This window comes from Equus quagga, chromosome 16 (genome assembly GCF_021613505.1).
Source record: "Equus quagga isolate Etosha38 chromosome 16, UCLA_HA_Equagga_1.0, whole genome shotgun sequence".
NCBI lineage: Eukaryota > Metazoa > Chordata > Mammalia > Perissodactyla > Equidae > Equus > Equus quagga.
In genome coordinates, this window is record NC_060282.1 from 39,382,748 (window position 1) to 39,396,544 (window position 13,797).

Consider the following 13,797-nt stretch of genomic DNA (forward strand, 5'->3'; position numbering starts at 1 on the left):
GAGACCAGTAACTTGATTACTTCAAGTTGCTTATAAATGGCTTCCCCAGATAGAATGTCAGGAGATTAATAGTGAGATGAAGCCCATCTCCTTCCTTCCTTCTCCCACACCAGAGGTCAGCTTGGTTTGGGGCCAGTATCTAGAATACTAATCTAGCCAAACAAACGATCACTTCTGGTTGAGAGGACAGGTTGGCTATATTTATTTTAGTTTCAAAGCTCGCTCAAGAATAGGAGACTTTCTGATGGTAGGTTCAGGACTATTTGAATTCACTACATTATTGGGATTCCCAATCCAGGGCTCATCAGGATTTAGCTGCCATGAGCCTGAGGAATATAGAGAGATTGTACTGAGGGGAAGGCATCCCAAATGGTTTGGTTTTAAGGAGTCCAGTTTATTCTATGACTCCTGGTATCCCACAAAACAATAGCTGGATCCCCATTGATCAGGAGACATATTGCACAGACCAGGAGAATCAAACAGCCGTCTTGGTTGGATTCAGGTTAGCTGAATATTAAAAAAACTCTTAAACCAACAGAAGTCAGGTCAAACCAGATTCCAGAAACTAGACAACAGGCAGTTAATGGTAGCTGGCATCCAGCTGTAGAGTGGGGACAAAATTAAAGGAGATTTCAGGTTTTACTTAGGGTGGGCTGGGAAACGAGATGTTAGCTAAGGAAGAACTGTACAAGTGGATCTTAGAATCTAAGGCTTGCATAGGTGAGGAATTCAGCAGGTTAGAGGTGCCAGTGAACAGAAGCGTCAGAAGGAGCCCAATTCTAGGCTATTTTCTCTTCAACCACTTTTATACTTCACTCTCAGTCCACAAGTGTCTATAGGAGACTTTTGCAACAGAACACCAGTACCCTCCTGAAACAAAGACTGCATTCTCACAGCTGGATCCCGTTAAACGTCAGCCATTTCCCAAAGTATAAAATATTCCTCAAAACACTATTTCAAGATGATGTAAATGGTCAAATATGTTTAGAAAATATTACAACCATATCCTCCTCTAGGACATTCACAAATGAACACTAACACATTGAGGATCTGAGGGGTCTTCCAGTGAAAGAACTATTTAAGTTTGTTTAACTCACTTCTTTCCAAATAGATTTGACTTCAGACATTTTTTTGGTGGAGCATCTGTCTTATGAAACTGCTTCCAGGGAAGACCTGTTTGGATATGCTCTAAAGGAACCTCAGGACCAGTCAGGAACCCCAGGGACCACTACCAGGAGGAGTCAATTCCTTTTATCCCCAGTGGGGATGCTGCATCCAGCCATAGGTTATGCTGTGTGCAGCTTCTGGGGTACCACTTGCTGATACTACAATGTGAATGACAGCCCTGAGTTGTCCATTCATTGGCCCTGGTCCTTTATGTAGACAAGAGGTGGGAGAGTGTAATCATTAAGAAAATAGACTACCTAGGTTCCAATTCAAGCTCTCCACTTAGCTAGAAAATCCCAGACAAGATAGTTATTCCCTCTGTGACTCAATTTGCTCATATGTCAAATGCAGATAGTAATACTTTAATAATATGCAATATTATATATTATGCATGTTATAGTAGTAATTATAAAAATTTATAATAGTATAATAACATAATAGTGTAGTTATTTTTCACAGGTTTATTGTAAAGATTAAGTTAGTTATGTAGAAAGCACTTAGAATTTTGCTTATAAGTATTAGCTATTACTATTGTAGTTATCATTATCATCACATTTTAGTATGATGGTGATCATAATGTAACTCTCACATCAGCCAAACTTGTCTATGAAATCACCAGTTCTAGGAACACCACTTCACAAAAAATGATTACCGTTCCTTGGCATGTGCCCTCCCGGTATACCTAATCTACTGTAAAGAGCATGGATGAGCTTGTTTACCTGTTTTGCACATATAACAAGTTTATGGGAAGAGATTTTATTAGTGTTTGTATATTGCATCAAGCTAAATCTGAAACTCCCACCAGATCATTGTAGACTTTTAAGTGAATTGAGTTGTATTTGATGAGAAAACATATTTGCTGCAGATCTGGGCATGAGAGTGGCAGATGGGATCACATCCTGTATCATGGGGCGTGTCCAGCATCCAGCTGTTGACTCCCACCCGCAGCTTACCCATAGTGCTGTCTGCTCCATCTTTGGTCCCCCCCAGCGTCCAGGTCTTGGTACCCTGTGCACCAGTTCCCTGGGGAGAGCAGTGCGTAGCAGACAGAGTACAGCTAGTGTTTCTTCTCTGTGTTCTGTCAGTTGGTTATTTCCTTTCTTCTGCCTTCTTTTAAGACCAATGGGAAGATGTCTTCATTAAGCAGTCAGAAGACACCTGCCAATTCCTTCTTGTCTGGCCCTTCCATTCTCAAATTGGATTGTTTTCCCCTTAGAGACAGCCCCAGTGACCGTCCCTGATCATCCCTGGATTGTAATATTGGAGAAACAATTTTAGATTAATTTTTAAGCTTAACTCAGATGGCCTTTGACTCTTGGCAGTCAGCATCCTGAAGTGGATCTGTCCCGGGGTCCTCTGTCACATCAGGCCTCCAGATGAGCTTTCAAACATATTCAGCAACCCAGACTGACCTCTGCAGAGCCAAATTCCTGGAGTCTAGAAGGTATGATAAGTTAATTTGTACCTAGAGAAGAGGAGACTGAGTCATAGAGGGATAAATAACTTCCCTGAGCTCTTCCAGCTAGCAAGTAGCAGTGAAATTTGAATTCTGTGAGGGCGATTTCAGCTTGGACTGACTTCCACGATCCAGGTCTTAACCTAAAATTTAACCATGTCCATGGGCAAAGAGCATGTCCATTGCTGCTTCCCTTCCTTTAGTTTCTTACACTTCCAGATTAGTCCTTTGGGCAAACAGGCCAGCAGAAGGTAACCTAGCAAGTTTTCTAAGTCAGAAATCTGTGTCTTTCAAAAGAAGGAGTATTTGTGGCTTTAATGAAATAAAAATAGCAGGACCTGACATCTCATGCCACTTTTAGAAAAGGTGGGATATAAATAGATTTTATTTATTTAAGGAACAGCTAATGTCTATCTTCAACACTTTTATACACTTATGAAAAATGTGCACAATTCATAAAGAAGATAGTAAATCACATAGAAATATATAATGACAGAAGTAAACAAGCATATAACAGGTAGCAGCTATCCAAAACTGTCTTTGTAATTGTCTGAGGTAGCTGAAATTAAAACTATTAGGAAGAGAGAATGTGTAACTAGCTGAGCTGCCATAGAGTTGCTTACTAGACTCACAGTGATGAGGCTCAGATGAAAGAATACATGTGAAAAGCTATGTTGAAAGTATAATTGCAAAATCTTGAGTCGTTTTATTTGTTTTTAAGGAGTTTTGAAATGCACTGGAGATCTACATTGGTAGAAATGGGTACAGTATGCACATATGAAAGCAGATGTGAAACAGGGACTGTGTTGGAAACTTAAGTTAAATACTAAGGCTACTATTGTGCAGACCTAAAAAGAATGAGGGCGCTGTACATATACTGATGTGAAATGTTCTCCAGAGGTTCTGTTAAGTAGAAAAAAAATAAGATACTGAAAAGTTTGTGTAAAAGTAACCCAAACTCATGCACTCTCACATGCACATGCATAAAACGTCTTTGAAAAGAAAACCTCAAGAACTAGTGGCAGTGGTTAACTTTCAGGAGGGGAACCAGTGGGCCATAAGAGTATGAGAGAGATGTAACTTTCTACTGTTCACTTTTGTGTGTTTTGAATTTTTTACCATATACACATTACCCATTCAAAATTGAATTTAAAAGAATAAATTTAGTTGACACTAGATGCAGTTAGATGAGATAAAGAAATAACTGGCAGAGGAACTCAATATAAAAAAAAATTTGAATTTCACCAAAGAAAGTTGGAAGTCTCTGAGACTTTTAAGTTATATTTAATGCATTTACTTTGCTATACTGAGTTTAGAAAACTGTTGTGTTTTTTTCAAGTTCCTTTCTCCTAGGAACCTAATATTAAACTATTACCTTCTAAGATCTTTTTTTCCTAAAGTAGGGACATGGCTGACCAATAGTTTTTGCCCGAGTTCTTATTTATGGTTTTTATTATGTTCCTTTTATTACAATGCTTAATAATGTATATTGTGTTTCATTTTTAAAATCCTCATTAGAAATAGCTCTTAAAATTGTGTATGTAATTTCTGTCTTCACAAAGTAGTACAGAATAAATTGTTACCTTAGAGGAAGCTTATTTTATAGCTTCTACAATACCTTGAATAGCTATTGTCTAGCTTCTATGAAAAATGAAATGCTGTTTGTTCTCAGAAACTAGAGTTCAAAACTCTAAATCATTTGGTTAAGAGGAACAGGAAATTGGTGTCTTCCACTTGTGAGATTTTAGACAATAGACAAACCAAATTGTTTCAGCTTGGAGTCAATACTGGTTGTAAATTATATACACAACAATGCTGACCTCGGTGATGAAACAAGTTGAAGTATATTTTCAAGTGCGCTATCTGAAAAATGCTACGTATATCAGTTTTTCTCAGGCTGCTCATTATGAATAAACAAGCAGTTTTCTGTGTTATTTGGAAGGCAAGTCCTCCCTTTACCCCTCCTTCCGTGGCCACTCCTCTTACACACATTCCCTCCCTCAATTATTTTAAGTAATGTTAAAGTGATGACAGTAACACATTCTTTACATAGGTTTATTATGTGATATTTTACTAAGCTACCCCTGGAATTCTAGATTCTAAACTGGATTAAATAAAACTTACAGAAAAGTCAGTGTTCACCTTCGTTATTTCTGCTAAAAGAACCCCAATAAATGGCAATGATTAAGGTGCTCATTTACTAGAGTTTTAAAGTGAAAAATCACCGAAGTGTGTGTGTGTGAAGGCTCCAAAGATAAGTAAGTATAGAGTAGATTGTCAGATGATGGACTTCCCCACTCTCTGGGCTCAGCCATCTATTTCTAGATCTAGATGGATCTAGATCCATCATGCATTTACTGTTCCACATGGAAACAAAGAGCCAGCTAGGATGTATTCTCGTGTCTCCATATGCGTGTATTCTGATCTTCTCCATCTTTGGGGAAGGCTCCTCTGAAGAGGCCAGGATTCATGTGTAACAACAAAGAAAACTCAGAAGTTGTGTCCTACCCCATCTATTTCTTGGCCTTTATCCGCCTTTAACAGGAATGCCGTCACTTGAATGCATGATGCTCTCTAGGGATGGTTTGATGAATCATATTTTAATAGGGAGGAATTGTCGGCACTTTTACAAGTGATGCTGAGTCTATAGGTAATGTTTGCATCAAGGAAAAATCTTAAATGGCCCTTTTCAACTTGACTTATTTTTTCAATTTCATTTAAAGGTATGACATTGGCATTTGCGGGAACATATTTATTGGTGAACTTTGCTCCAAATATAACTCAGGCTCTCTCGGCAAGAACAGTACAGTATTACTTTGTTGGCTGGCAGTTCCTCATCTATGTGGTAAGAATTCTAAAAATTTTACTATCCCAGAAGCTATATTGTCTAGATCACTGATACATGCAGATGATAGAGAATTAATGTAATCTTTTCTTTCTCAGTATTAGTATCTCCTTAAAATGTAACTATACTTGACCAATACTGAAGTATTTGAAACACTAAATCAACAAGAGAAGCACTCTAAGTTTCCCAGGTATCCTGTCTTTGGGGGTGACCTGTCACTGGAACAATTTCCACAACATTTAACCTGTTAATATTTAACATTTAACCATGTTCCAGAGCAACATGTTTTAAGACAACTCAAAGTAAAAAAACAAACAAACAAAATCCAAAAAACCCCTCTTCCTGGGTCAAAGGGAAATACCTGAAGACACATTTTAATTCACTGAATTTTATTCAAGATAGATATTCTCTTTAAAAAAAGTACTCATTGGGTCCGGCCCCGTGGCCGAGTGGTTAAGTTTGCACGCTCCACTTTGGTGGCCCAGGGGTTTGCCGGTTCGGGTCCTGGGCGCAGACATGGCCCCGCTCGTCAGGCCACACTAAGGCGGCATCCCACATGCCACAACTAGAAGGACCCACAACTAAAATATACGACTATGTACTGGGAGGATTTGGGGAGGAAAAAGAGCAGGGAAAAAACAAAAAGAAGTAAATTCTCTTAAAAGAAAAAGTACTCATTGAGACAAATGCCACAGATTGTCTGGGAGAAGAAGACAGCAGTAGGACAATACTGAGAGATGTGTGAAAGAAAGACTGGAATGAGCTGATATAGAAATTTGAAGCCACTAATTGGAATATTTTATTTGATGCAGTGGCTGTATCTAGTGGATATAAAGAGAGAATGTGATTGAAATGGTTGGTATGTAACTGGTTAACAGAAGTTGGTTTAGGTTGGAGAATAAGAATATCTTAGGAAGGGTAGATTGTAAGAAGAAAACTGGGATAATCTAGATGAGCATTTAACCAAGAACCAGATTGGTAAAAAAAAACAGTTGTAAATTCAATAACAAGAATCAAAGCACACGGAATCATAGCTTTCTGGGGTTAGAAGTAACCTCAAAAATCTATCCAGTCCTGTCCTTTGCCATTAAAACAGGTGAAATAGTATGACCCTACTTTATACACCTTTTATTTAAAACTGTGACATTGGCATTTGCAAGGACATGTTTTTGTTGAACTTTGTTCTAAATATAACTCAGGATGTTACAGCAGGAACTGCACAATATTACAGTATTGCCTGGTGGTTCCTAGTCTACATGACAAGAATTCTATATATCTTACCATCTCTGATACATACTTCTGACCACTGGAACACAAATGTTTACAGGTCTTTTCTCTTTATGGTCTCCCACTCCACTCCTTTCTCTTACTCAACAAAGATACTTAAGTTTCTCTGTTAAAAAAGAAAGAAAGAAAGAAAGAAAATTCCTGATGCACTTCACACTGGGTAATAAACTATCCTATTCCCCTTCCACTCACCACCAAAAATGTATTCCCCTCCACTTTCTCAGCTTCTATTCACTCCTCACTCATTATAATGTAGTAGATCCCTCCCCACAAATTGCCGAAAGGCATTGCCTTTTTGGTCCTGATTCTTCTTGAACCTTGAGCATTTACTCATGGCCCATTGTCTTCTCCTAGAACCTCTCTTTTCCCTGGCTCCCTCACTATGTTTTCTCTGTTTCTCCTCTTCCTCTCTGACTAGTCCATGCCAGCCTCTTGGTGGGCACCTCCTTCTCTTCTGCCAGCCACTCTTATCTAGTCATGCTACATTCTCTTCCAGGGTTTTCTAGGGTAATCTCATTTCCCACCCTACTGCCATCCTTTAGAAAGCCTTCTTCCCCGGGCCTCTTCTGAACTCTGGATCTGTGTTCTCATCTGTCCACTTATTACTCATCCCTGCCTAGGTGTCCCATGGATTCCTCAGATGTAACATCTCAAAAACTAAACTCAGTGTCTTCTCCCCTAAACTCCCTCCTCTCTTATTTGGAAGGTTCCCCTTACCCCTGCCCTCCACCACCCTTTAGGATTGGGCTTCCCAGGTCAGATTAGCCTTTCTCAGGTCTGTCATACTTTGTGTCTCCCCCCGCCCCATTATATCTTCCTACTTGTCCACCATACCCAGTCCTTTAACTATCACAGTTTTGTCAATCAAATCTAAGCACTAGAAGGACTTGTTGAGTATTTCATGCTAGTGTAGACTTAAAGTCCTACCAACGCATTATTATTCTTTGCCTACAGGCAAAACAAGTTCTTCCCCCAGTAAGAAAAGAGTCACATAGTCTGTAACGAGAAAATTAATAGCCTGAGTTGAATCCTTTGGAGATTAAAGATGCATCAAGACTTATTTCTTGGAATGAACAACATTGTTTGATGGTGATGTAGCCTTTTATTGTTTTAACACCAGAGAAAACATTTTAAAAGAGCAAAACCACTTTTTATTAAACTTTATATTTCCACAAAAAAATACTCTGAAATTAATTGCATTTAGCCATTTTCCCAAGTCAACTCTTAAATTCATTCATTCATTATTCACTGTTCATTATTCAACTTATTAGACACCTGGGGTATAGAGAAGAATTCCAAAGCAGGAATTTTACAGTCCTAGGAGAGACCTATATTCCTGTAAATATTGAAAGTATGTTTGAAAGTAAGTGTCACCAAAAATGTAAAAAATTCCAGATATTTATAAGATAGCATAAAGTAAACCTTTAATAAAGTCACATTTTAATAACACTATTGGCAGTAGACCCTAAGGGGAATAGATCTATATTATCTTAGTTTGGAATTTAGTCCATTATATGTTGCATCTCTAAAGACTCTAGAAGTTATCGATTATATATTAAGATCTTGAGCTGAAATTTGGTTTAAATCTGTTAAACATCTAAGTAATTAATATTTAATCCTTGGATGTGGCAGATTCTGTGCTTTTTCTGCAAACCATGACTGCAAAGATCATAATTATAGTAATTAAGACTGTTCTTTGAAGTATCACTCATCTGTTTTTTTATTACACCAAGTATAAATGTAGCACCTGAATTGCCTTCAGGACTGATCAAATAACTAATAAAATGAATAAAAACATTTTAAAGTCTGAATAAATTTTACATTTCTTGAAGGAGATTGTAAAATTATATTGCACACTGGCTAATAGCATCTCCTTGTCTCATGTGTTTACCTGTACCAGGTGGCTGTCCATTTTACCTTCAAGGCTTACATGAAGTGGAAGCCTCACAGAAACAAGGCCCAGGAGCCTATCCTCTGATCTGATACTCTTTTGGCAGGAAGAGAATTTGAGAAGCCTGGTGTCTACCAGCCTGTGAAGAATGGAATGCCCTTTGCTCACCCACAAAAACAGCCTTTCCCAGCCTGTATTCATGATGGGTAGTCCCACCAGGTGCTTGCCAAAAAGCAGAAAAACAGTGGGTTTTCAAGGTCAAACTAACTTGGAGAGGTGCTGTATAACATGGCCCCTTAGAGTAACTCGTCATCTCTGTCATGCTGTGTCAAAAGCCAGAGGTCCTTTAGGAAAGAGACAGACTTAATTTTATTAATCTTGCGTGACCCGGGTTTATTTGACCATGGGGTCCGTTTCTCGAAGGACCTTTTGTTGAATAACATCTATTAACGTGGTCTGCAGAACCCATATGAGGAAATGCAGCCCTAAGCCTCAATTACTTCATGTTCTTGGCAGGTTTGATTGTGGCTGTTTTGTGCACCCAGACTTTCCAACAGGCTATTCAAATTGAAACCTCTGTTGTGAACATAGAATCCTTTACAAAATAATCTACATGGTGCTCATTTTCTCTCTGCCAGACAAAAAATTAAATCAGCAGAAGCAGAGGTCAAGCCTGTCATTTGGTGTAATTTTATACCCCAAAGCCGATTATTAAGTCAACTTTTCTGGCAAAGCTGCTTCAAGACCCACCGCCAGGTGTGAAAAACACGAAGGGAGAAAACTCTATGTTTTTATAAGACCTCAATATCTATTGTGTGAGGTTCATTTGCTATGTTGTCTGAATGCAGATAGCACTTGGAGGTCTGCACTAGGGCACACTGCTGCAGGATCCGTGGGCAACACTCACTCAGCAGGCTGAGCCTTGGGCCTAGCTCCAGCTACATTCTGTGGTTTACCTGCACAACAGCTCTATACATTGGCAGATGGGGAAGCTGAGGTAGGGAGGTTCAGGAACTTGTCCAAGGTCAGCTAAGTACTAAGTGGCAGAGCTAGAATTCAAAACCGGACAGGCCACCTCTAGGATGCACACTTCAGTTCCTTTCACTACACACCTCTCTGTGCAGAATTAATAAAAGCTGACCACCGAGGATCAGATCTTTGTCCAGACTTGGCATTGGAGAGAACCTTTGCAGAGCTCATCTCTTTTGGACAAGGAAGCCATGTACTTTCAATGAAGGCTGTACTTCCAAGAAAGAACATGGTGAGAGAAGTGAGATGAAGTTGGGCTCAGGTTTTCGTACTGCAAGTGGGGCATCCAACGATGGAATTTTGTGTATCTGTTTTGTCACATCATCCCATGAACTGCCAGTGCACTTCATACCGCTGAAAACAGGGTGATGAGTGCCTTTAAATCTAATTAGGGTAGAGAACCAAACCAGAAAACCCAGAATCAATTCAGAAAACTCATCCTAAAGATTCTGTTCCTCTGGAAAGACTTCAGGTACCAAAACCTGAATTAGTTTCCTATTACTTCCATAACAAATTGTCTCAGACTTAGTGGCTTAAAACAACACACATTGATTATCTTAAAGTTTTGAAGGTCAGAAGTCCAACACAGGTCTCAATGAACTAAAATCAAGGTATTGGCAGGGCTGTCTTCCGTGTGAGTGCCTCTGGGGGAGAATCTGTTTCCTTGCCTTTTCCAGCTTCTAGAGGCTGCCAGCATTCCTTGACTTGGGTCTTTCTCATGTTACATCTCTCTCTGACCACAGCTGGGAATGTTCTCTGCTTTTAAGGACTTGTGTGATTACATTGAGCTCACTTGGATAATACAGAATAATCTCCCCATCTCAAGGTCCATAGTCTGAATCACATCTGCAAAGCCCGTTTGCCAGGTAAAGTAACATATGTGCAGGCTCCAGAGATTAGGACATGGACGTCTTTAATGTCATGAATCAGACATGTAATGTCAGAATAATGGGGAGCCATTATTCTGCCTACCAGAGCTGGATCACTTAACTCCTCTGAGCCTTGGTTTCCTCATCTGTACAATGGGGATAATAATAGCACCCACCTCCTACGGGTGTTGTGAGGGTTCGCTGAATTAGCACAAGTAAAGCGTGTGGTGAGCACGCAGTAAGTGCTGCCGTTATTTCTGACCTCTGAGAGAGCAGTCAGCAAAGCAGCCTCTTTCTAGGTGGCAGCAACCTGCATCAATCAACAGCTTCTTGATATTTTCAGAGAGGGAAAACAATGTTGCTAGAAAAATATTAACATTAATTCATGCTGCTTGAATGTTTTATTCCTGGGAGCTCCCTGACCTCTTGCCACAAGACAGAACCTGGGGCAACTACAGTCAGTCTGTGAATAATAGGAACTCACGTCTATTTTATCTGAAGCCACAGAGTGGAATTTGCAAAAAAGTGATATGTGATTTTTAGAACTGATTAACTACCCTCACCCCCCACAAAAATGAATAATCAGCGTGGTAATAGATTTAGCTAACTTGCTCTGTGCGTTAGTGCAGGAAGAGCTTTCTTCTCTCCAGCAGCGAGTGCAGTGGTCCTGAATGTGCTGTGAGTTGTTCGTAATTGCATCACGTGAGGAATGAAGCTTGTGGTTGAGGGAGACCAAGCCGAGGGGATACTTCTGTGAGTGATTGATGATGTCATGGGGTTGGGCTCCCGGTGTTTTCATGGCAGCTTTCAGGAAGGCAAAGAGATGGGAGTTTAATAGCTCTTGTAGCATGACTTGATTCAATTAAAGGCCTGGCAAGTAAGTCCTATAATGAAAAGTTAAAATAATTGGTTTAATTTCTCAGAAAAAGGAAAGACTAAAGGATGAGTTAATCTTCCATATTAGATGAAAAGATTTTTAAGTGAGGAAGATATGGTCCTGTGGCCCACAGAGGAGTAAAGGAAAAAACAAACCAACAAGCAAAACCGTGAATTGAAACAGTGGAGATTCACGTTGATTTAGAGAGCACTCCGTGAGTAAAACACAGGCCTGAAAGCCGCGGCAAAGTCCCTCACTCTCATAATTTTTAAGAAACAAGTGAGTGATGGTGTTTTTACTTGTCTGATGTCAGGAAGGTAAACGTTCATATTTATGATTTCAGTCCAGGAATACCATCTCTTGGAAAAAAAATAATAGTTTTGCTTCAGGTTATCTTAAGGACTTCAAAGAAGAAAACAAGTTAAAAATAAAATTGAGAACTCAAAATTACACTGCAGTTTTCTTAAGGGTAGGAAAATTTTAGACTTTCATTCAATTAATGTTTATTGGACACTCAGTTTATTAGACATTAGGTCTGTTTTTGGCAAGTTGTTCGTAATAAATCTGAGGTGTAATTTACTCATTAGTTCCATAAATACTTATTGAGTGACCACCTGTATGCCAGGCATTGGAGACAGAGTGACGAACAGGATGGATAGGGTCCCTTTTCTCATAGAGCTGGTGTGCTGGTAGCAAGATGAACAGAAACACGTAAAATTTACATGAACAGGAAATATGCCAGATGATGATAAAACGCTCAACAGGAGCCACCTGAAGTCGAGGGTGTGCTAGGATGACTGGGTGGTTCTATTAGATTAGAGTGGTCAGGGAAGACCTCCCAGAGGAGGTGACGTTTAAGCTGAGGGTTGAGTGAATAGAAGGAGCCTTGTGCAAAGATCAGAGAAAGAACATTCCAGACAGCCTGAACAGTTAGTGCAAAGGCCCAAAGCCAGGAGCAATCTGAAGACTGCAGAGAACTGGGAGAAAAAAAGGCCATTTGTGGCTGGCGCAGGTTGGACTATCCAGGAGTGAGCCATACAGGACGAGGTCCAAGAAGTTGGCTGAGGCTTTGTAGTTCAGGAAGGAGTTTGGATTTTATTCTTAATGTGATAGGAAACCATAGGAGGTTTAAGCAAAGGAATGACTGGATCTAATTTATATTTTTACTACATGTATCACCCTAGATGAATCTCATAAACATAACACACAGTGAAAAAAAGCAAGCAAGCAAATGCAAGTATGATTCCACTTGTATAAAGTCTAAACGTATGCAAAAATAAACAGGATGTCATTTGGGGATACATAGAAATGTGATGAAGTATAAAGAAAGTGAACGATAAACACAAAGTTCAGTGTAGCCGTCCCTGGGGAGGTCATTGGAGGAGGAGTGCAACTGGGGAGGGGCACACAAGGGACTTGAAAGGTGTTGGTAGCTTCAGTTTCTCAGGTTGAGTAGAGGGCACATGAGTACTTGTCATATTACTGTACATACCTTATATGTATATGATATTATTCTCTATGAATGAAATATTATTATCCAGGCTGTGTTTTTAAATGAGTCCTCTGGCTGCTGAATAGCTGGATTGTAGAGAGGCAAGAGTAAATCAGAGACAAGTTAGAAGCTATTGCAGTAGTTAGAGGATGGCAGGGAATGAGGGAAAGGGGAGTTTTTGGCTGGTGCAGTGGAGCATTGGTGATGCCATTTACTGAGGGAGTGAAGGCCGCAGGAGGAACAGGTTGGGGAGGTAGGGAATCAGGAGTTAAGTGTTGCCCATGTTAGTGTCATATGGCTGTTAAACATGTCTGTGGAAATGTCTAGTAGATAGTTGGATAGACGAGACTGGAGTTGCAGGGAGGTCAGGACTGGAGATCTAGATTGGGCATCACTGGCATATAGGTGATGCTAGAGCTCCGGCTCTGGATGGCTGAGGCTTCTTAATCATTCTCATAGTTTTATGGTTGTCCTCAGGAACTCCAGTCACCCTCAGGTCTTATGTGAGAAACGTTGCAAAATCAAAAAGAGAAGTGTGGCATTCCAAAGACTTTGTATAGAATGATTTACACTTTATTCTTTTTCATTTCTAGATTTTAGAAATATTAATTTTCTGCATTCTCCTATATTTCCATAAAAGAAAAGGAATGAAGCACATTGTGATTCTGCTAACCTTGGTGGCTCTTCTAGGTAAGGAGATATTTTGTTTTCAATCCTCTAACTGAGCCATGCTAAGTCATAAAAGAGATTTGATGGAAAATATTTGAGCATCCTATTCCTTTCTCATTGTTTCTACTTTTCAACTCTGATCTATAGAAACAAACTGTCTCAGTTATGCAAAGTATACTTTGCATGTTCATTACTACAATTGATATATGTTTAAT

The 13,797-nt window shown here is 39.5% G+C and overlaps 1 protein-coding gene across 1 annotated transcript in view; it reads left to right on the top strand.

Annotated features, from left to right (window-relative positions):
* Positions 1 to 13,797, top strand: part of NIPAL2 (NIPA like domain containing 2) — a 69,877-nt gene that overhangs the window by 38,900 nt on the left and 17,180 nt on the right. Inside the window, exons 5-6 of the mRNA XM_046642046.1 lie at positions 5,347 to 5,468; positions 13,507 to 13,603. Of these exons, the coding sequence (XP_046498002.1) occupies positions 5,347 to 5,468; positions 13,507 to 13,603 (219 nt within the window). The remainder of the gene's footprint in view (positions 1 to 5,346; positions 5,469 to 13,506; positions 13,604 to 13,797) is intronic.